This window comes from Molossus molossus, unplaced genomic scaffold, assembly GCF_014108415.1.
Source record: "Molossus molossus isolate mMolMol1 unplaced genomic scaffold, mMolMol1.p scaffold_m16_p_6, whole genome shotgun sequence".
NCBI lineage: Eukaryota > Metazoa > Chordata > Mammalia > Chiroptera > Molossidae > Molossus > Molossus molossus.
This window is the reverse complement of record NW_023425399.1, coordinates 39,821,493-39,846,397: the sequence shown is the minus strand read 5'-3', so window position 1 is coordinate 39,846,397 and position 24,905 is coordinate 39,821,493. Positions and strand designations below refer to the sequence as shown.

The 24,905-nt window shown below is 39.8% G+C and overlaps 1 protein-coding gene across 1 annotated transcript in view; it reads left to right on the top strand.

Moving 5' to 3' along the window:
* The window catches only part of KIF16B (kinesin family member 16B), a 342,743-nt gene that overhangs the window by 217,110 nt on the left and 100,728 nt on the right, over nt 1–24,905 (top strand). Inside the window, exons 18-22 of the mRNA XM_036244893.1 lie at nt 3,239–3,292; nt 4,737–6,089; nt 16,178–16,330; nt 18,962–19,058; nt 19,849–19,899. Coding sequence (XP_036100786.1) covers nt 3,239–3,292; nt 4,737–6,089; nt 16,178–16,330; nt 18,962–19,058; nt 19,849–19,899 — 1,708 coding nt within the window. The remainder of the gene's footprint in view (nt 1–3,238; nt 3,293–4,736; nt 6,090–16,177; nt 16,331–18,961; nt 19,059–19,848; nt 19,900–24,905) is intronic.

The following is a 24,905-nucleotide window of genomic DNA, read 5'->3' as shown; positions in this document are numbered from 1 at the left end:
TAGACCAAATTTTCAGTGGATATTAACTACTACCCTCACCTTTACCACCATGAGTGCTGGCACTAGTACAGCTACTACTGCTACTTCTCCCCAACCCCAGCAGGCTTCATCCCCAGAGGATCTTCATCTCAGAGGATCATACTAATGAGAGGCAATTGTTATGGGCCTAAAATGTGCTGGTGCCCTACAGGCATTTTGCATGTTTTATCTCATTTGATCCTGGCCACAATCCTTTGCAGTAAGGCTTGTTATTTTCTTTAATTTCTATGAAAATTAAGCATCCAGAATTAAATAACTCATTACATAGTCTCACAACCACTAGAATTTGTAAGAGGTCAGACCTGCTAACTCTTAGCTCAGTGTCTCTGTGGTTCTGCCTTCCCACCTCCTATGTAACCAGGCTGGAGACTTGAGAGTCATGTTTGACTATTTTTTCCTCCTCACAAACCCCCCAAAATGCAACCAATTACCAAGTTCTATTAGTTCATCCTCCTGAATATCAGAAGATATCTTCATTTCTTTATCCTAGTTTTCCTAGGTCCTGCCTCCATCATCTCTTATTTATATAACTACAACAGCCTCCTAATTTGTTTCTTGGTTTCTCATATTGCTCCCCACCCACCTGTTCTCTACAAAACACAAGGTCTGTTTTTCAACAACCCTGTTTTAAGACACTTTCCTACCATTGTCTTTAGGCTCAAGTTCAAAGTCCTAAATAAAACTTCAAGGCCCTTCACTGTCTTGCTTCCATTGTTCTATTGAGCTTCATGTTTTCCCACTGCCCCTACAGCAAGCTAAGAAAATTTGGTTATATTGAGCTTCTCTTGAGTTTCTGTGTCATGCACCAGGAAGAATGGTGTAGCTTATATATAGGTTTCCTCTGGTAGTTGACCTTGATTCTACCTACTTACCAATTCTGAGCTTAGTACCCTTTTCTGTATAACGCTGTGTCTTCCTCAGTCCTGGCTCCAGACACTGTTGCATTTATTTGACAGTAACAGACTGGGAGCCCAGTGGGTACAGGGACCACATTTTCCTAACAGACTGCTGTCTGTATCCCCTGTGCCTAGCACTGCACCTGACATTGTGCTCATTGAAAAAGTAGATGCTTAGAGTATCATTTTTGAGAATTGGAGATATTAAAACCCACATTTTATGACCTCCTGAGACCATGCTGCTCACTAGCAACAATTGTAACAGTTGGTAGTACAGACTTGAGTACCAAACTTGGATTCAAGTGCTCCCTCTGCTACTTACCTGCTCTGAACCTCAGTTTCCTGTTCCATAAAACGAGGATGAGAAACCTGCCAGCCTGCTGGGGTTGGGAGGACAAAGTTGTGGGTGTGTTGCATGCTGAGTGCCCAGTCCAGCGCCTGCACATTGTAAATAGTCCTCAGGTGATGCGTCTTCATTCGAACTTGGGTCTTCCAGCTTTCATAATAGCATTTGACTTATGACCATGCGCTTGTGACATTGTCAGAGCAGTATCTACTGATAATCACATTGAGCTATTGTTTGCAGAACATAAAAATAGAGAATAAAGACAATTCCATTAGGGAGATTCTCTGACTTTGAAAGTGTTTTATTAAAGGATTCTTTTTGACTGCATAAGTATCTCTAGAAAAACTGAACTATACCAAAGTCTACTAGGAAACATTCCCAAGGTTTTTTATTATTATACAAAAGAGAATGATTATATATTAACTTTAATGAAGTCCTATACCTACTCAGTGTAATGCCTTATGTGCTGGGCTCAGGAACTGGCAAAAAACATACATACACATACACACACACACACACACACACACACACACGATTGATGGCAATATCTGTGATCTACAGAATATTTTCATTTGCTAGGAGGATGAATACAATCCTAAATGACAAGTTTCAATGAAGGATTTAATTTTTTTATTGTATATTCATAAATTTGAGCATTACTTATAAAATGAATTGAGGATATTTTGGGAGCTGGCTGCCATGGTTTCAAATACTGGCTTCACCATAGCCTATCTTTATGACCTTGGACAAGTTCGTTCACATATCCAAGCTCTGGTTCCTAATCTGTTAATTGCAGATACTATTTGCTATCTTAAAGATTTACAAGGAAGACAGTGTAAGTTAATGTGTCAATCACTCAGCACAAAGTCCATCAGACATCTTATTCTCAATATTAGACCAGATTAAATTGGTAAAAAATCTATTTCCAATATTTGTTAGCTTGTTCTAAAGGTAACTGTGGTCAATTTGGAGTTGCATGTTATCCAAGGTGAATTTTTTCATAGTTCATAGTTTTAGATGTGTTTGCCATCTACCCAATGTGTGAATCACAGTTCATGTTGTTTAATAGAAATAGTGAAATCTTGCAGTAATTAAATCTGGTACTTGAGAGAAAATTAAGTTTTGTTATCAATATTTTGGTGAGTTTTTCAAAATTTCCAGTGGCTTAGCCCCTTTTATTTTGCTACCACTGTGGGAAATCTGTTCATGATCTAGATGATCTAGCCTTATGCAACTACTAGTTAAGGAGGATCTTGACAAACTTCCTATAGTATAACTTATCTGTAAAATAGAAAATATGAATTTGACTACTGTTTGCGATTATTATTGAAACTTAGTTATTATTAGTGCTCTAATTATGGGAGGTATGCAAAACATAATGGAGCTAACTCTTTGGAGTGTTGGAGTTTTTGCTTCAAGAAATTATTGAAAATTGTGATAGTTATAAAAAGATGTTTTAATTTGTACATGGCTATTGGCTTTTGTACCTTACTGCCTTTCTCTTGATATTTTCCTCGGTGAATTATTTTCTTAATTGATACTTGTGCTTTCTCTTTCTCTACCTCCCTGGCAGTCTTTTCCCTATAAAAGGACCCATCTGTCTAAGGTAGAGATTCTCCGTTTTTATATACTCATCAGTGACTAAGCTGCATGGAATAGACATGCTTATCATTTAGAAATCTCCTTTAACTCTGCTTTTTCAGTACTGTGGTGTTTTGTTTATTTTTCTTTAAGAAAAAAAAATTTTTTAGTCTGAATTCAAGTACCCAAAAAAATATGTCTAATTTCTAATCATAGTTATAGAGCAAACTACACATTTTAAACTTGCTAATTCATAATGAAAAAATCATATTCAAATAACTGATGCTCTTTGTAATACAAAATTATATAAAGAGTAATAGAGAGAGAAAAGCTCTTTTGGAATGTGACTCATTTTCATTTCATTTGATTTTATTAGACTTGAATTTGAGCGGCAACAGCGTGAAGAACTTGAAAAATTAGAAAGCAAAAGGTGAGCCATATGGGTTACTGTGTTTTAACACTACCGTAGTTGTGGATTATTGTGTTAATGTCCTAGACTGATTTCATCTGTGTCTGTTTCAGTACCTCCCTCTGGCTCTATGTCTCTTACTCATATGTCTAATGACTGTGAGCCATTTTTCTTTACCTGATTAATTTTCATTTTGGAATTTTTTAACTAGTTCATCTTCAAATACTTGTGAGAAAGGAAGAATAGCATTAGTAGGCAAATTTAACACACTCATTTAGTTTAATATACCAAATATATATTTGTTTAAATTTAACTCAAAAATATATCTTCCTTAAACATATCCAGCTAAGTTTCTTAAAAGCTGAAAAAAATGACAATCCCTCTTCCTCACGCCTCCCCTCTTTAAACATCTTTCCTGATGCTGGTTGGCCATTTGTATTTCTCTCTATAATTTGCTTCTTCATCTTCACTTTTATTTTGGGGGGTGTGTGTGTGTGTGTTTGTGTTTTATTGATTTGGAGAGTTTTAATATGTTCTGGATATAATTATTTGATAACCCTGCTGTTCTATTTAACAATCCATGACTAAGGTATTGGAGTAGAAACTAAAGCCATAGAAAACCTACAAAGAGAATATTTATTTTCTAGAATCTAGAGTTTAGGTGTTCTAGATGAATTTGTTTCCCACATCATATAAGATAGATCCTTGGTGGGTCAGGAGATGGAGGCTATCTATCAGTTCTCTTACATACCCTGTGTTCTTGCTTTGGAGGCCATCCCACCCTGGAAACATGCGTTAGAACCCAGTGGGTATCATTTGTTCTAGACATAAGATGACATGCACCCCCTGGAGTCATACATTTAAGTATTCTAATGAAGACACTGTTATTTTCAGGGTTGTGTATTAATAAGCTAATATTTTGAGCCATATGGTTATTACTAATTTTCCTAAGCTACTGATTAAATGCTAAATAGCATGTAGTTATTTCAGCAGGAACAATGAACTGTCAATTATTTTGACTTTGATATTTGACCCCAATGAGTTGAAGAGAGCATAAGCATTTTTATTTAATCTCATTTTGTAACTGAATTTCGGTTGTATTTTAGTCATTGGGCTGGATAAAATTATTCACATTTAAATTTAAATTGGGAATGGTTCTTTCTCTTTGAGCTCAAGGGGCTTTTAAAATTATATCATGCATAACACATTATGCTTATAGACTACAAAGAAATGATATCAGAGTCTACTTCAAGAGATTAGGCAAGTGATATGCTGGACAGTTACAGAGTAAAAAAATTAAACAGCCTGCTTCTAGAAATGAAAAGGAAAGCAGTTCTCTCATTTTTATTGTAGTGAAGGGTTTGGCTTTATTTTGTATATTCATTTTCAGAGCATTTCAGTTAGAGGAAGGAGCAACATTTGAACACAGTGATGAAATAATGATCAATCATCATTTGCATTTCAGGAAACTCATAGAAGAAATGGAGGAAAAGCAAAAATCAGATAAGGCGGAACTGGAGCGGATGCAGCAGGAGGTGGAGAGTCAGCGCAAGGAGACGGAAATCGTCCAGCTCCAGATCCGAAAGCAGGAGGAGAGCCTCAAACGCCGCAGCTTCCACATCGAGAGCAGGCTGAAGGATCTGCTTGCCGAGAAGGAAAAGTTTGAGGAGGAAAGGCTGAGGGAACAGCAGGAAATTGAGCTGCAGAAGAAGAAGCAAGAAGAAGAGAGCTTCCTCCGGGTCAAAGAAGAACTTCAGCGGCTCCAGGAACTCAACAACAATGAGAAGGCTGAGAAGATCCAGATATTTCAAGAACTGGACCGGCTCAAAAAGGAAAAAGATGAGCAGTATGCCAAGCTTGAACTGGAAAAGAAGAGGCTGGAGGAGCAAGAAAAGGAGCAGGTCCTGCTCGTGGCCCACCTGGAAGAACAGCTCCGAGAGAAGCAGGAGATGATCCGGCTCCTGCGGCGGGGGGAGGTGCAGCGGGTGGAGGAGGAGAGAAGAGACCTGGAAGGCATCCGGGAGTCTCTTCTGCGGGTGAAGGAAGCCCGCGCAGAGGGTGATGATGATGGCGAGGAGCTAGAAAGGGCTCAACTGCGTTTCTTAGAGTTTAAGAGGAGGCAGCTGGTCAAGCTAGCCAACTTGGAGAAGGACCTGGTGCAGCAGAAGGAACTCCTGAAAAAAGAAGTTGAAGAAGAACAGGAGATCCGAGAGCGTTTAAAATCTGAAAATGAAGAGGAATTTAGTTTGGGAAAAAATGATAATGTCACATATGTCACCCAGGTGGCTCAAGATTTAGAGAAAATAAAGCCAGCAGAGTGTAGGCTGCAATATAAAGAACGCCAGCTCCAGTACCTCCTGCAGAATCATTTGCCAACTCTGTTAGAAGAAAAGCAGAGAGCATTTGAAATCCTTGATAGAGGCCCTCTTGGCTTAGACAACACTCTTTATCAAGTAGAAAAAGAAATGGAAGAAAAAGAAGAACAGCTTGCACAGTATCAAGCCAATGCGAGTCAGCTGCAGAAGCTCCAAGCCACCTTTGAATTCACTGCGAACATTGCAAGGCAGGAAGAAAAAGTGAGGAAAAAGGAAAAGGAGATTCTGGAATCAAGGGAGAAGCAGCAGAGGGAGGCGCTGGAGCGTGCTGTGGCTAGGCTGGAGAGGAGGCATTCGGCCCTGCAGAGGCGCTCCACCCTGGGCCTGGAGATCGAAGAGCAGAGGCAGAAGCTGGCCACTCTGAACAGCAGCAGCAGTGAGCAGTCAGGGCTTCAGGCCAGCCTGGAAGCTGAGCAGGAAGCCCTGGAGAAGGACCGTGAGAGGTGAGACTTGGAAAGGGAATGTATGGCATATCATGGGTGCCAAGTAATGCACATTTTCTACCCCTCACAGTGTGTCTCTCTTTTAAAAGTAATTATTTTAGCTTTCATAATCTCTAGTTCACAAGCAAATGTTTATTTGCCTGAGAAAAATACCCCTAAACAGTGTTTACTTTCTCCTTAGGATCCTTGTTTTAGAATCATTGGACTAAAGGTGAAAATAGCACACCAGCAAAAACAAAGTTCTTGTTCATTACCTCACTGACCTATGGAATGTGTATGTTTTAATATTTGATAAATACAGAAGACTGAAAACTTTCAGTCTTGATTTCTTCCTTTTTGCCTTTCTTCCTTCTGGTCTATCCCCTCCCTTCCATTTCCTTCTATTTCCCTCCCCATACCTTCTTTCCCTCTTCCCCACCCTTTATTCACTAGTACCTTCCTCCCTCCCCCCTGCCCTGCCCTCCCCTCCCCTTCCAGGAAAGCACCTCCTGTGTTCACAGATTGCAGAGTGCACTGATTTCCACACCTGAGAGGGAAAGAAACAGTACTTCTCCCACCCTAATGATTCACAGTTTTTGAGGGGAGGCCCCAGGATTCTATATTTAAAAAGAAACAAGCAAACAAAAAACTACAGATAATTCTGAACACAGTAATATGTTTAAATATGTTTGATGATGATTTACTGATATTACTGATGGTGGTGTGAAAAATAAAACTAGGAAGTAGTACTATTTTCATGATAAAGAAAGAATATTCTCTTCCTTCATCTCTCCCTTATCACTATTTCCCATACAGTAGGTTCTCAAAATGAATAACTACATGAATTCGAGAATGCTTTTTTCTGGTAGCCCTGCAGACAAGATGCCAGGATTCACATCACCTGATTTGTTGTCCTGCAAGGGGCTTCATTGCTGGCTCAGCCCTTTCTGCCATCTGACCTTGGGCATGATCTTTCATCATTGAGCCACAGTGTCTTCACCCTTATAGGAAAGGGTGCATGAGATCAGGGAGTTTGTGCACTTTCTTAGCTCCAGACCTTTGGTCAGTTGAGATCTTAACTGAAGCCCAGGTTGGAGGATCTGAAGCAGTGCCTCTTCTCCAGCATTTCTCCCACCCATAGCCCTTTGGTAGGGGCTGCAACAGAAATCCAGTTTGCTGCCCTATAGGAGCCCAGTTTGATATTGGAGGGGCCTGGGATCCATGCTAATGACAAAGCCAGGCCTACTCTGAGGTGTTGCTGGAGCCTCCATCCATCATCCTGACAGAAAAGGCCCGGACAACCTCCTTTCAAATGATCTGCATATACTGTGAATTCTGTATACAATTGCTCTCTGGTAATTCCCGCAGGCAAAACAGCAACAAATAACAATCAAAAACCATAATGCTGTTACTTCAGAGAAATAGTTTGGAGGTTTAAGAATATGATTGCAGGAATGTTATGTAAACGAAATAGCTGCTCAGAACCCCAGCCCCAGGAAATTTGAATTAGTGGAGAATACACTCTCAATTTGTATCCTGCAGTGTGCAGTAAGAATGCAGCGTGAGCATTTAGCTTGATGTCCCAGGCTTTTGTCAACCAGCTTCGCTTCCTGGGCATTTAGTATTAATACTTTATTATAGTGTATACAGCATTGTGACTTCCATGGAAGTGATTTCCCAATGTCGGCATTCCTCCAGAAGCCACACAAAGGAGGCTTTTAGCTTTGTGTGTTTTGATGGAGTAGACTTTGCTACGATTTAATTCAGGCCAAAAATCTGAGCTCTTTGCTCTGGCTGTGATGCTCCTGTGTTTTTTTTTAGTGTTTCATTCTCTTTCTGAATTCTCATGGGTAAGCCAGGACCTTCCACGCAGCCTGACTTGACCACTCACAAAATGTACAAGTGTGAAATATTGAATTCCTGTGGAATGATATTGGACAACAGTGCACTAAACTTGGCTTTGCCTGTCAGTTGCTTTATGACAACTTTTAAAATTTTTTTTAAATCTTTATATTTGAAAGTATTAACAGATGTCTCTCCATTTTTTCCCCCATTGACGCCCTCCTCCCTGCTTTCACCCCCACCCTGCCTTCACCTCACTGTGTCTGTGTCCATTGGTTATACATACATGCATTTCAGTTCTTTGATTTCTCTCTTTCCACCTCCCATCCCCCTTCCCTCTGAGGTTTGTCAATCTGTTCTCTGCTTCCATGCCTCTGGATATATTTTGTTCATCAGCTTATTTTGTTCATTATGTTCCACAAACAAGTGAGATCATGTGATACTTGTCTTTCTCTGACTGGTTTATTATGCTTTGCATAATACTCTCCATGCCTCCATGTCATCTCAAAGGGTTAAGAGATCTTTTCTTACAGTTGCATAGTGTTCCACTGTATAAATTTACTACAGCTTTTTTATCCACTCATTTACTGATGGACACTTGGGCTGTTTTCAGGTCTTAGTTATTATAAATAGTGCTGCTATGAACATAGGGATGCATTTATTCTTTCTGATTGGTGTTTCATACTTCATAGGATGTAGTCTGAAAGGTGGAATCACTGGGTCAAATGGCAGTCCGATTTTTTAATTTTTTGAGGAAACACAATATTGTTTTCCATAGTGATGGGACCAGTTTGCATTCCCACCAGCAGTGTGCTAGAGTCCCATTTTCTCCTAGCCAGCACTTGTTTGATGATGTGTGTTGATGGCAGCCATTCTGGCAGGTGTGAGGTGATACCTCATCGTTGTTTTAATTTGCTTAACTCTGATTATTAGTGATGTTGAGCATTTTTTTCATATGTTTCCTGGCCATTTGTATATCCTGTTTGGAAAGTGTTTATTCAGGTTCTCTGCTCATTTTTTAATTGGATTCTTTGTCTTTCTTTTGTCGAGTTGTATGAGTACTTTATATATTTTAGATATCAACCCCTTATCCAATTATCTTGGCAAATACATTCTCCCATACAGTGGTTTTCCTTTTCATTTTGATGCTGGTTTCTTTTGCCATGCAGAAGCTTTTTAGTTTAACATAGTCCCATTTATTAATGTTTTCCTTTGTTTCTCTTGCCATAGTCAATGTATCAGAAAATTCTGTTACATGTGATGTCTGAGATTTTGCTGCCTACATTTTCTTCTAGGATTTTTATGGTTCTATGTCTTACATTTAAGTCTTATATCCATTTTGAGTTTGTTCTTGTGTATGGTGTAAGTTGGTGGTCTAGTTTCATTTTTTGCATGTACCTGCCCAATTTTCTCAGCACCATTTTCTCCATTATATGCTCTTATCTTCTTTACCGAATATTAATTGCACATCATGACTTGGGTCAATTTCTGGGTTTGTATTTCATTCCATTGATCTGTATGCCTGTTCTTGTGCCAGTACCAGACTGTTTTGATTACAGTGGCTTTGTAGTATAACCTGATATCTGGTATTGTGATCCCTCCTACTTTGTTCTTCTTTTTCAAGATTTCTGTGGGTATTCAGGGTCTCTTCCATATACACTTTTGGAGTATTTTTTCTAGATCTGTGAAATATACTGTTGGTACTTTAATAAGGATTACATTGATTCTATAGGTTGCTTTGGGTAGTATGGACATTTTAATGATGTTGATTCTTCCAATCCATGAACATGATGCTTCCACTTTTTTACATCTTCCTATATTTCTTTGTTTAATGTCCTATAGTTTTGTGAGAACAGGTCCTTTACCTCCTTGGTTACATTTATTCCTAGGTATCTTAATTTTTTTTGTTGTAATGGTAAATGGGATTTTTTTTTAGTTTCCCTTTCTGAGTATTCATTATTGGTGTATAAAAATGTTATCAATTTCTTGATGTTAATTTTGTATCCTGCTACTGTGCCAAATTCATCTATTAAATCTAATAGTTTTTTTGTGTGGACTCTTTAGGGATTTTTGTGTACAATATCATGTCATCTGCAGATAATGTCAGTTTTACTTCCTCCTTTCAAATTAGAATGCCTTTTATTGTTTCCTCTTGTCTAATTGCAGTGGCTAAGACTTCCAGTACTCTGTTGAATAAAAGTGGCAAAAGTGGACATCCCTGTCTTGTTCCTTTACTTTTTTTTTTTAATCCTCACTTGAGGGCATTTTTGCATTCATCTTCAGATAGAGTGGGAGGGAGAGAGAGAGAAAAAAACATCGATGGTGAGAGAGACACATCGACTGGTTGCCACCTACACAACCCCAACTGGGGCTAGGGACAAACTGCAACTGAGGTACATACCTTTAGTGGGAACTGAACCCGGGACTCTCTGGTCCGTGGGCCGATGCTCTAATCGCTGAGCCAAACTGGCCAGGGCTTGTTCCTCCTCTTAAGGGAAATACTTTTAGTTTTTGCCCATTGAGTATGATGTTGGCTGTGGGTTTGTCATATATGGCATTTATTATGCAGAAGTATGATCCCTTTATTCCCACTTTGCTGAGAGTTTTGATCACAAATGGGTGCTGAATTTTGTCAGATGTTCTTTCATCATCTATTGATATGATTATATGTTTTTTATCTTTCATTTTGTTTATGTGGTGTATCATATTTATTGATTTGTAAATGTTGTACCATCTTTGAATCCCAGGGATAAATCCCAATTGATCGTAGTGAATAATATTTTGATACATTGCTGGATCCAATTTGCGAATATTTTGTTGAGGATTTTGGCATCTATGTTCATTTGGGATATTGGCTTGTAATTTTCTTTCTTTGTAGTGTTGTTATCTGATTTTGGAATTAGGATTATGCTGGCCTCATAAAAAAGAGTTTGGAAGTCTTTCTTCCTCTTGAATTTTTTGGAATAGTTTTAAGAGAATGGGTGTTAGTTCTTTGAATGTTTGGTAAAATTCCCCTGTGAAGCTGTCTGGACCAGGGCTTTTGTTTGTTGGAAGTTTATTGCTTACTGCTTCAATTTCCTTAATTATTATTGGTCTGTTCAGGTTTTTGGACTCTTTCTGGCTGAGACTTGGAAGATTATATTATTCTAGGAATTTATTCATTTCACTTAGGTTGTCCAATTTGTTGTCATAAAATTGTTCATAGTATTTTCCTATAATCCATTATATTTCTGTGGTGTCAGTTGTTACTTCACCTCTTTTGTTTCTCATTTTATTTATCTGGGTTCTCTCTGTTTCTTGGTGAGGCTGGCTAAAGGTTCATCAGTCTTGCTCATTTTTTCAAAGAACTCTTGTTTTCATTGATATTCTGTATTGTTTAAGTCTCTTGTCGTTTATTTCTTCTCTGATATTTATTATTCCTTCTTCTAACTCTGGATTTTTCTTTTTTTCTTTCTTATTATTTAAGTTGTAGGGTTAGTTTATTAAATTTTTTTTTTATTGTTTTCTGAGGTAGGCCTATGAGATTTCCTCTTAGGACTGCTTTTGCTGTGTCCCATAGATTTTTTGCTGTTGTGTGTTCATTGTGATTAGTTTCCAGGAATTTTTTATTTCTTCCTTGATTCATTGGTAACCCATTCATTGTTTAATAACATGCTATTTAGCCTACATATGTTTGAATATTTTTGAGTGTTTTTATTGTAATTGATATCTAGTTTCATGCCATTGTGATTGGAGAAGATGTTTGATATGATTTCAGTCTTGTTGAACTTATAGAGACTTAGTTTGTGTCCTAACATGTAGTCTTGAGAATGGCCTATGTGCATTTAAGAAGAATGTCTATTCTATAGTTTTGAGTTGAATTGCTCTGTACATATAATTTAAATCCATCTGTCTAGTGCATTCTTTAGGGTCTCTGTTTCCTTGTTATTTTTTTTTTTGTCTAAAGGATCTATCCATTGTTGTTATTGGGTGTTGAAGTCCCCTACTATGATCATATTGCTGTCGGTCTCTCCCTTAAAGTCCTCCAGAAGTTTTAAAATATATTTTGATGCTTCTATATTGGGTGCATATATGTTTACCAGGGTTATATCCTCTTGTTTGAACAATACTTTTAATATTATGTAATGACCTTCATTGTCTCTTGTTCTGGTCTTTTTTAGAAGTTTATTTTGTCAGATATGAGTATTGCTACTCCTGCTTTTTTTTCATTTTCATTTGCATGGAAATTTTTTTCCGTTTTTTCACTTTAATCCTGTGTGAGTCTTTTGTTCTGAGTTGGGACCCTAGTATACAGCATGCGTGTGTGTGTGTGTGTGTGTGTGTGTGTGTGTGTGTGTGTATATATATATATATATATATATATGTTGTGTTTTCTTATCCATTCAGCTACCCTGTGTCTTTGATTGGAGCATTTTACCTATTTATATTTGAGGTTATTATTATTGATAGGTAATCATTAATTGCCATTTTTATTACGCCTATGTTTTTTTTTTTTTTAATTTCTCCTTATTACAGCAGTCTCTTCAACATTTCTTGCAATGCTGGTTTGGTGGTAATAAATTCCTTTAGCCTTTTTTTTTCAATGTCTGGGAAGCTTTTTATCTCACCTGTGTTTTGAATCATAGCCTTGCTTAATAGAGTAGTCTTGATTTCAGGTCCTTGCTTTTTATTGCCTTAGATATTTAATATTTCATGTCATTCCTTTTGGCCTGTAGTGTTTTGTTGAGAAATAAGCTGACAGCCTTATGGGAGCTCCTTATTGGGTAACTTGTTGCTTTTCTCTTACTGTCTTTAAGATTCTCTCTTTGTCTTCATTTTTGACATTTTAATTATGATGTGTCTTGGCTTGGGCCTCTGAATTCTTTTTGCTTGGGGCTCTGTGCTTCCTGAACTTATGTGCCTTTTTCTTTACTAAGTTAGGGAAGTTTTCTGCCACTGTTTCTTCAAACAGATTCTCTAAGCCTTGCTCACTTTCTTCTTCTTCTGGTGCTCCTATGATGTCGATGTTCTTACATTTCATATTGTCCCACAGCTCTCTTAAACTGTCCTATTTTGAATTGTTTTTTCTTTTTGATCTCTGATTGAGTGATTTTTTTCTATCCTGTCTTCTAATTCACTGTTTTGATCATGGGCTTTTTCTAATCTGCTGGTTATTCCTTCCAATGTGTTCTTTTTTCTGCTATGTCATTCTTCGTTTGCAATTGGTCATTTTTCCTTGTTTCTACACCTTTTTCATGCTGTTCAATATCCTTACAATCATTACCTTGAACTCTATATCTGATGGCTTGCTTATCTCCATTTCATTTAGCCCTTCTTCTGGATAATTCTCTTGTTGTTTCATTTGGGACTTGTTTCTTTGTTTCACCATTTTGGCTGCCTGTTTGGGTTTGTTTCTATGTATTAAGTAGATCTGCTATGACTTCCAGTCTGAGTGGGGTGATCTTATGTTGTTGGTGACCTGTAGAATCCAGTCTCCCTGATCACCAGACCTGGAAGCTGTAATAATGTCCTTGTGTGCTTTTCAAGGGCCCTCCTGTTGTGATGGGAGTCTTGATTGCTGTTGGCTTGTTCATGTGTGGCTTGACCCTCTGGCTTGCTGACAGTGATACTTAGCCCCCTCACAGTGAGCCGGCTGCTGTGCAGTTGCTTATCATGTGAAGCACAATTCATCTCATCAGTGTTTGGAGCCTGACAAAATCTCCCTGTGAATATCAAAGATACACAGTTTGTGGCTCCGTCTGCTGAGGTCGGCTATATATGGACCGGAGCAAGCTGAACACTAAGGTCTGGTTTTACTCTCCTGGGGCAGAGAGCAGTCACAGGCCAGGCAGAGATTCAAAGCACCCAGAGATCTATCTCTGCCTGTTGTTTGGCTGTTAATCTCAGTCACTTAATGTGTATCAGGTTGTATTCCTCCCTAGACATAAACTCCACCCAGCAGGCAGGGTGAGAGAAGTCCAACAAGGAGGACAATTGCTTCCCCCTGGGCTAAAGCCGATTTGATGGGAACAGTCTGCCTGTGAAAGATGATTTCTGCAGCTTGGAGGAATGATTCAGCAGAAGGCCTCTGGTGTCTGCCTTCCCACTTACTTCCCAGAGCCCTGAATCCCAGATTCTCCTCACTCAGCTCTAATCCACTGAGCTCTCCGTCTTCCAGAGCCCAAGGTGATTGACCATAGATGAATTTAGTGCACTGGTCCTTCAAGATAGTGCCTCTGTTTCCAACCATCTCTCCCTGCCAGACAGAACCTCTGGTGCTTTTCACAGTCAGATATAATGTAGGCACCTTTTCCCATTCTGCCACTCTGTGCTTGGGCTCCCAGCTTGGGGTTTAAACCCAGACTTCTCAGGGGGAACACCACGCAACTGAGATATCCCTCAGGAACTTCAGCTGCTGCATGTGGGAGCCCAGCGAGCCCTCTTGAGCCTCTGTAAGTCCTACCAGACTTGATGTAGCCTCATCTTTACGTCCTTGGCTATAAAGTTTCTCTCCAGCTGATTTTCAGTTGGTTATTCCAGCTGCTTTTTTTTATATTTGAATTGTAATTCCAGTATGGTCCTGGGAGAAGGTCAGTGTAGCTTCCATTTAATCCACTGCCATTTTTCTCGATGTCTATGAAAAAAATTAATCCATTCCCTTTTTTTTTCTACCCAGTAGTTATATAACCATGGCGGACAAGTGTCAGGCAGAACATGGCAGAGCTGCAACTTGAATCTAGGTCTGCTTACCTCCCCACTCTTAGCCTCTCTTTCATTTGTCTGGTGACACAGAGCTGCTGCCTGGGCGGGCTGACTATTCACGTGAACTTCAACTCTTTCTTGAATCCTGCTCAGCATTCAAGGCCCCCTTGAATTTTCTTGCTCTGTGGAGTCTTTTCTGTGGTTCCAGACCTGAAGGATGTCCTTTAACAACTTCACTGGGCATCATGTTAATTATAAACATTGGCAGTTACCTACTTATATCCAGCTCATTTTCCTTATGATCTCTGAGACTTTGTTAATTTTGTTCCCTAGTTGGTGTCCCAAAATCAGGCACCTAACATCACTCTTTTATGCGCATTCCCTCATCCTCTGAAAATGTTGTATGCTCTGCAAGGTAATGCTCAGTAAATACTTGCTAATCAGTAGACAGATGTAGGGATGAGTTAAGCAGATCACTGCCTCCCATGGAACCCATGAGTGCTAACACTAGTGACCCCATAATCTCATTTCAACAGTTAAGAATGTGGAACTTTCTTGTTTAGGATAGAGCAGTCAAATTGCTGCTAGTGACATTAGAGAGCTGGCAGTATTATGGTGTGTCAGCAACTGAAGCTAGAATCCTGACTTTTGTAGCTGAATGAATTTAGAGAGACTAGTTGACTTTCTCATTTGATACTTGAAGACACTGAGACCCAGATTTCATTTACTTGCTCTAGTTCACACAACATGTGGGCTGTAGCCCCTAGCTGGGTTTTGTGTTTCTTGGGACCAAATTCATTGGCGAATTTGGTCCTCTAGACTGATTGGCCCTGGATATATATATATGCCTGGGTCAGTGGGAGAACAGCTTTACAGACACATGACCTCATATTAGATGTATCATTTATCATTGTAAATAAATGTTTGGTTTCACAGTTTATGGTTTATATGAGTTTCTTGAGATACCTAACTACTTTCCTAGAGATCTCATCTTTTTGCTTTTAACGCCCCCTTCCTTAGTCAAAGTGGATTTCTATTTTTTATGGCTTAGCTTCTGTGTTCATATTGCTTTCTGTACCTGAAGAACCCTCTGCCACCATCCCTAAAGGTCCAAATTCCCACTGGCCTCTGAAGATTCAGCTTAGTCCTACCGTGACCATGAAGTTCTCCTAGATTAGTGGTTTTTAAAATTTCTTTAAAACATAGATCTCTTTTGTCAAACAGAAATATTAAATGGGATATCGATATATGGTAAACAGTGTTGTACTGAAGCCATGGTAGGGGACTCAGAATCCTGCACATCTGCCTCTGAAGATTTTCGTGGTGCACAATGGGAATATTTCTACCCTTGATAGTAAAACCCTCCAATTTTTGGATGCCTACCGCACTTGTTCTTAACCCCTTTTGTGGCCCATTATCAATGTATGCCTTATTTTTTAGGTATGTGGCACCTTTTCTACTAGAAGGCAAAGCTTTTTACACAGAGCTGTTTGGATACCCCTGGTTTCTAGAATAATGTCTCAACCAGTGATGATGCTCAGGAAATACTGTTAATGAATGAATTTATGTAACTTCCATCTCTGTAGGCTGGAACATGAAATCCAGCAGTTGAAGCAGAAGATCTATGAGGTCGATGGTGTTCAAAAAGGGCATTTTGATACCTTGGAGGGAAAGGCTGCTGCGTCTAGTTTGTCATCCAGTGCTGAAAAGTCTCAGATGTTTCCTCTCATGGATGCTAGGTACTGGACATTAAACTGATGTGACTCAATGAATCACTGTATCTCATATTGGCCAGTTTGCACATGGAGGGGTCTGTCAAAGGTAAAAAGTAATTCATAACTCTGAGATGTGCTTTGTTTCCATCAATTTCTGCCTGGCCAATGGGGTGTTGAGTTATCATTTAAAGGAACCAAAGACCTGAGAACTGGCCAGTTAAATCCAAGTACAGTTGTCCCTCGTTTATCGCGGTTAATCAGTTCCAGACTCTAACGGTTGCACCTGGCGTTGAAGGATTCCTGGGGTGCTTGACTACATAGGCCTACAGTAATTTTAATTTTAATTGTAATACAGTGGTGTATAATTGACTCAGACAACTGAGCACGCACTGTATCATTTTCACTGTCTCAATCAACTTTTTAATGAATATATTTGAAAAAACCGTGATAGAGTTAAGCCACTAAAGTCAAAGCGTAAAGTGGCGAGGGACGACTATAATGCTGGTGCAAGTACTTTGTGTGAGAAGGTAGAATTAAAAGGTCTTGGGAAACAAACTCATCCAAAAAGATATGATGCAAGACCAAGTTGAGAGGAAAAAGGAAATAGCATTAATTGAATCATACCAAGAAGGACCTTATGCTGACAGTTAATTTATAGAAGTCGTTGATTACAAATAGATGAAATCTGTTACAAAAACTATACCAGTATATTCAGAATGATCACAAATAGCATAAATATATACCCAATGTTACTCTAGTGAAATGACTTCCAACTTAGGTGGCATTATCAGTTGCTCTATGGCTTAGAACTCCCAGATAAATGGACTCAATCATTCTTTAGCTAAAAGAAACTTGATTTTTTTTCTCAACCCCATCTATGTCATGGAGATATTTCAATTTGGGCAGTAATCAGCCCTGGGTATTAGGAGATATGTATTTGGATATCAAAATGTACTCAAAATAGCATGATTCTCTGTATCTCTTTAAAGCTACGGCTGTATATTCTGCAGAGCTATTTAAAAATTGAAGTCCAAGGAGGTAATTCATTTGTAAGTGGCCTTGGCTCAGATTGAGTTGCATATGATTTTATTTTCAATACTGAAAGTTAAATACTGCACTTTGTCATCCCATCTTCATTCTTCTGGGCTATCTTACCTAAAATATTAATCTTCCTTTTTTTTAAATCCTCACCGAGGATCTTTTTTCCATTTATTTTTAGATAGAGTGGGAGGGAGGGAGAGAGGCGGAGAAAGAGGGAGAGAGAGAAACGTTGACTGGTTGTCTCCCACATGACCCTGGCTGGGGCTGGGGAGGAACTGGAACTGAGGTATGTGCCCTTGATTGGAATTGAACCCACAACTCACTGGTCCATGGGCCAGTGCTCTAACCGCTGAGCCAAACCGGCAAGGGCTAAAATATTAATCTCTTTACCTAGCATTTCAGAAAATCATTTTGCCATGGTCAGTACCATAAAAAACATATACAGGACTATGCATGTGCTTAAAAAGGTGAAGCCAGATTTTTTTTTTTAATGTGGTAAGATAAAAACATGCCAAACAATTCATTTTAACTAGTCTATCTAATCAGTGTATGTAGATCTGGGGGAGGAAGAGCCTCGAGCTGAGTAGGACTTCCATCTGAGCTGTATAAACCACCAGAAGGATTTTAGATGGAAATAAAATGCTGCAGTCTCCCTGGTTTCTCTGGGTGAATGAATGGTTGTACTTCATACAATTTCACCTGCATTCTATGAGAGATGAAATATTCAATTGACAACTGCCTCAAAACTCAACTCTTTGTGGTTTTCCACTTTCTTGGTCCTATGACAGCATTTTGGAAGGTAGAGAGCTTTAAAATACGGTCTCTCCTGTCCAGGTTTACATAACCCAGTTGAAGAGAAAGCACAGAACAGGAATTATGCAAGACATTGTTTTATAGGAATAGTGAAGATTCATGGAGATTATATTCATTTCTTTTTTCTTAATTCTCACCCAAGGGTATTTTTCTGTTGATTTTCCAATAGCATGAGAGGGAGGAAGGGGGAAAGAGGGAGAGAGAAGGAAACATCAGTGTGAGAGAGACACATTGATTGGTTGCCTCCCTCATGACCCCAACCAGTACTGGGGATTAAACCACAACCAAGGTATGTGCCCTTGACCATAATTGAACCTGCAACTCTCTGGTCCACAGACCAAGACTAATGCTCTACCGCTGAGCCAAACCAGCCAGGTCACATTCACTTCTTCTTCTTTTTTTTAGAGAAATGTTTAAAGTCCAGAGTTGTTGTTATGTTTGACATTTAGTTTTTATTTTTTTATCCTCACCCGAGGACATTTTTCCATTTTTTGTTCAGATAGAGCGGGAGGGAGAGAGAGGAAGAGAGAGAGAGAGAGAAACATCTATGTGAAGGGACACATCGAATGGCTGCCACCCGCACGACCAACCAGGGCCGGGGACAGACTGCAACCGAGGTACATGCCCTTAGCGGGAACCGAACCCGGGTGTCTCTGTACCGCAGGCCGACGCTCCAACCGCTGAGCCAAACCGGCCAGGGCGTTATGTTTGACATTTAAAATGAGAAAGTTCCCTGTTATAAAGGGCATTGTAGAAAAAGTATCTCAAAGTATTCAAGCACCCTGTCTGCATTCTTCCCAGGGTCAGTGCCTACATTGAAGAGGAAGTCCAACGGCGTCTGCAGGATTTGCATCGTGCGGTTTGCAGTGACAGCAGTGCATCTGCAGACACGATGAAGGTGAGTTGAGGGAGCCAGAGTAATGCAGACATTAATTGTTAAGATGACCACTGGTGGTGGTAGTGGGATCTTTTGTTACTGTTTCTCAGTGAGAAAATTGAGATGCAAATGTTGTAGAAAAATTAAATATTGCTTGGGTGGAGCTTAACAGTTCACAAATAGTATGAGTTCAAAAGTAACTTTATTTATGTTAAAGTTTTGAACTTTGGGGGAAATTCTTAAATGAATATAAAGTTCCCTAAAATGTTTTATTTACTTTGTTTGATTTATAAAAATTTTGCATGTAACATTTTTCTCTTCTCCAAAAATACAAGCAATTTCATCTGAAACTAATACAAAGTAATATTGAACATAAAGTGTAACTGAAAAAAATTAATAAACATAAAGAAACGCAACCAATTTCTGTAAGTAATTTGCTTGATAAATTATCCCAAGTGGAAATATAATTTTGCCTTTGGGGAAATACATATTTGTGACAAGTTGATTTTTATCAAAATAAAAGAAAGCATTGCATTTCTATCCTGCAAATTTAAGAGTTGTCCTAAGGAAATCTTGCTTTTAATATTATTCTTAGAATTTTAAGATTCAGAGTAAATGATTCAATTATCTTACAGGCCAATGGATCAGTGCAGTCATATTTACCATGGAATAAAGATTCTACAGAAGGTTGTCATTGTTAAATGACAAGTCTATAATTTTGCTTCTATAAATATTTCTAATCAAATCAGTTTTTTCCTCTTCTATGAACACGCTATAATTTAATATGGAGGGCTTTTTCTTTTCTTTTTAGAATAATGAGAAACTCCACAATGGTACCATTCAACGTAAGCTAAAATATGAGGTAGGTAATGATTTTTCAGATTGATAAGGTCGTCTTAAATTATGGCATGCTCATGTGATTCAATTTTCTTAATGTTTAGTTGCATAATTAGAATTTTAAAATCCCAGTGAGATTAATGGCTAATAGGGAAGGCAAGCTATTATATGGACTAAAAATTTAATGGAACCCTGCAGGTTCAAAACTGCTTTGACTTTTTTTGAATAGCATGTAGCTTTGGTGGAGGCTCTTTGCCCAGTTTTTCATTGGCAACAGTATCCTTTCCCTTGGTTTTCATTTAAAAGGAAGAATTATATAATCAGAATCAGGTATTGGGTTTGGAAATGAAATTGAGTACTTCTTGGTATTTTAAAACCCTACTTATTTTATAGACTGAGTTGGCAGTAGTACAAAGGAAATAATTCTTGGTTGATTTGCTTATTTCTCTGGTGGATTATCAAACCACGGTTTATGGGGCACACGATTTATAAGGATTTACTTGTATTTTTCTCCACTGAGGGTCTTTTTCTTCCCATACATTCCTAAAATACAAACAAAAAACTACTAGTGATGTAAATCTTACTGATGGTGCTCCTAAATTATTGAACAAAGACTGACAGGTAAAAGGGTGGGTGTTCCACAGTAGGCTTACATGGCTTTGGCCACTGCTGTGTACTTCCAGTCTTCTCTGGACATCCATCTCTTTAGCCAGTAACCTTGTGAAGTACAGGATATTGCCTTTCATTTCTTTGTATCACAGTGCCTGGCCTCTCACAGGTTTGTAGATGTGGTAATAGCAATCTAACCAAGGCAGGTAAAGTTAAGGAATCTCATAAAATGAACCAAGAGGCAACAGAAGTTGACTCACGTTGGAATACCTGTCAGTTCCTTTGGGCCTTGCTATCTGATTTTCATTAAGTATGCCCTGATTACTTTTACATTTTGAACATATGGTCATAGACTCACTTTCAGAACTAAATTTGACCTTTTGGAAACTCACCCAAAGGACTTAGGATTTATTTTAGAGTGAATTAAATATTAGACCAAGAAATGGATACTGTAGATCAATTCCAAAGTACTTCTGTAAAATTACTTGGCAATTTATAAGATATGTAATGTGGAAATTGATGTGCTGTGTGTGAATCCAATCATATTTTAAAATCACGTATCAATCAATATGAATGGCTTAGGCCTTTGATTTAACCTCTGAATCAATCCACACAATGAAACCAATAACTGCAAGAATCTTCATGTGCAGAAGAATCACAAAAGCTGCTACCACATCCCCTTTCAACTGTTTTTGACGTCTTGAACAGCAAAGGTGTCTTGCCCCATTGCTGCCCAAAGATGTCACTGACGCTTCCAGCAGAGAAGAGAGGAGGGAGGTGTATCAGAACAACCACCGGAGTGATCCCATGACTTGGAGCATCTCAGACTCTACAGCTTTCTCTTCAGCATCAGGAGAGAGAACCCACCAGCCAAGGGATCAGCCCTCAGCATCCAAGGCACTGCAGAACAGGGATTGCGAATGTGGTGGTCCTGAGCACACAGGTGGTTTTCAGTCACGTTTCACTCTCTCTGAAATCTCTCTCAATGAAAGTAACACTAGCAGTGCAGAACTTGTTCAGGTTAAGTCAGAAACTTTCAGTGAGCTGATGACTCATAAAGATGAACACAGCTTGGGAATCAAGTCCAACTGGACTTTGCTGCAACATATGTGTCGAGAAGTGTCCATGAACAGTGGAAACAGACAGACCAGGCAAAGCAAGTTACTCTACTGTGTTCTCGCTCAGAGTGTTGCTGGTGAGGAGAGTGCATCTGCCAGCATTTTTCAGAATTCACCAGCCTCAGAGATTTGTAGTGAGCAGCACACTGCAGAAGAGTTAGCTTCTAAAAAAATTAGCTCTCCAGCGTCACTGATAAATATGAGGACAGAAGGAAATAGTAGATTGGGATATTTTTACCACAGGTTCTCAAACCTTTATAAAAATACTAGCAGTCACCTGCTACAGACTGGCACAAAGGTGATTAGCCAAGCCAGGCATATGGGGAGCCAGTGGGACCCCAGTGGACTCACCTTCCAAGTAACAACATTCATCAAAAGGTTCCCGATTGTGAAGCACTTACCCCTTCATATGCCCTTGAAGTCACACTGGGTATCATCAGAATCTCATTTTTTTCCCGCAGAAGATCAGGTTGCCAGTAGCAAGAGTGAGGAGGCAGGGGCCCTCGGGCCAGCAGAGAGCACAATGCCTTACAGGGTGCCAGGCCTTACAGCCGCAGATGTACCGAGTTCCTCCCCGAGCTCAGTTGTCCGCCTGGCATATGAAGATGCCGAAAGGATCTCTGTGTTTAAGCAAACGTTTGTGCAATTCCCAGAGCAAATGCTGAAACTTCAGGAGTGTCCTTTAAAAGACTTTCTTGAGTATGTGGCTTTTTTCCTACCAGAACTCTTGGTGGACATGCATGAAGTCAGAGGTGTTTACTGGCTTGCTGTTGCTAACTGCACAGAACCTGACCCCCAGCCAGTGTGTTTGCTCCTGCTTCCTTCAACTTTATATGCTTTGGTTCTGTCAGATACCCACCCAGGCTCCATGGGCGTTTTTCATGCTCTACCTCTCTCTGGACTACGGGAGATTCAAATTGGGTTTGGTGGGCAGAGCATTCGATTCCTGAGCTCTGCAGAGAGTCTCCTGCTCACTGTGTTTAGTTACAACAAAAACCTCTGTCAACAAATATGCCGTGACCTCCTGTGTATCCTGATGCAGGAGTCTGATGCCGCTGCCTACATGAGTCATCCTTTGCTCCAGCAAGATCTGGTCCAGCTTTCTCTTGACTGGAAAGCAGAAATCCCTGACTTAGTTTTGTCAAATGGAGTTCATTTGTCATCCAAATTCCAGAATACCATGGTTGACATGGTTTACTTTCTTCATGGAAATGTGGAAGTCAATATCCCCTCTCTGGCAGAAATGCAGTTACTGCTCTACACGACGGTCAGAGTGGAAGATGCTTCTGGCCGAGACCCCTGTCAGTCACTGGTCCTTCTGAACACCCACATTGCCCTTGTGAGGGAAGATCGAGTTTTCTATCCACGCGTTCGGTCTCTCAACACAACTCCTCCACGAATACAATTTGAAGTTGTCAAATTCCGTGCTTTAAGTGAATTCAAGTGCATTGTGGTCCCAGAGGAGAAAACATTACCAGCAATCCAACTTGTCTTCCTTCAAAAGCTGAAACCTCCATCAGAGTCAAGAAATAGTCTGTCTGGGCACTCCCAAGAAGCCCGGAATGCCCTGTTCTGCAGCCCATCATGTCTTCAGAGCAACCAGAATGTGGTTCCTGAGGTTTGGAAGCTGACCCTCAACTCTCAGGATGAGGCTTTGTGGCTAATCTCACATTTGACAATGCTCTAGGGAGGAGTCTTGTGAAAACACTACATATATATTGAGGTCTATAATAAAATGAACCTAATGAAAGCAGTCAAGGACTATGAATATCTTAATGTAGCTTTTTGATTTGAAACTGAAAAAAAATGCAGACCTCTAAAATGAAAGATGCAAATATATTAAATATTTACAATAAAATAAAAATAGGTCATAGGAGAGTACTGTTAAAATATCCTCATCAGCACCTTGCTTCATTTTCTTGAACCTCAGCCTTGTAAATTTGGGTCCACCTTATTATTTGTGAGGTGATTAAAGCATTTCTGATTGTGTTTGGCTTCATGTTGACTTACAGTATGGTGGTTTGGAGTCTGTCTTTGCCTGCTGTATTCTGGGAGGTTAATTTGTGCTGCCTGAAAAAGTGTGCAGTCTGGCTGTGACCCTCATTGCCATCCTCTGTGTTAGCTGTGATTAAGACCCCTTTGTAGTAGAGCACATGAGTGACACAAGCTTTCTGAAGGGCCCGAGACTTCAGATGCCCTCCCCTCACTATAGTAGGCAGGACTAAGATGCTGCCTGCCCCGAGGTGTCTTCTCAGTTGCCTTTCCTTCTCCTTTCAGACTTGGTAACTATTCCTAGCCACCCTTTGTGCTCTCCGCTCCTTACCTGTGTGTTTATCTTTGACTGCCTTCCCCCTGTGCAACATGCCCCACATACCAGTTCTTTCTCTGAACTCTTGTATTTCTGTCCTAGAAAGGCTCTTCATTGCACGTCTTTTTCTTATTCTTTGTTTTTTAAATATGTTTTTATTGTTATTTTTTTGTTTTGTTTCTTTATTAGAGAGAAACAGAGAGAGAGAGAGATAGAAACATCCATGTGAGAGAAGAACATTGGTCGGCTGCCTCCTATACGCTCGCTACTGGGGATCAAGCCCGCAACCCAGGCATGTGTCCTGACCAGGAATTGAACCAGGACCTCTCAGTCCATGGGATGGCACCTAATCCTCTGAGCCACGCTGGCCAGGCTTCACATTTTTTTTTCTAACAGCTTCTTTATACTGTCTGCTGTCTTATCAGATAAAAGGTCACCTCAGAAGGACTCAACACTTCACCCTGGCTGTCCTCCCTCTTACCTCTCACCTAACCCTTCACTCATGGCCTCTGACCAAGGGTTGTGCCGGCCTGTGCCAGTTGGTGTGCTTACCTCCCTTCTCACATGAGTCCATGCCCACCTCAGCCTCAAGTAGGCCTTGCTCCTCATGAAGTTCCATCCGGTTGTCAGTTGCCTTCCTCCTCCATAGGACTTAAAATTGGCCTCTTCAGAATTTCCCTCTCCTCTGTTGGACCCTTTTTATCTTCCTCCATTCAACATTTCACTAAGGAATCAGGTTGCATGTTTTGTGTCTATTTTGTATGTCATCTGACCCTGGGTTGTTCTGACAGGGTGCTCGGTATGTGTGTTCTGCTAAATTCCTGAGTCTCAGAGGGAAGGAGGCTGACATCTCCATTGATCTGTTACTCTGCTTCCCCTTCCAGGTAGGACCGTGCTGAGCTGGCAGTAGCTGCTCATTGAGCGAGTCAGCTATTCTGTTAAGCCATTCATTTCACCCCTGGCACGAAGGGGTCATTTTCTGTTCTGGATAGACCT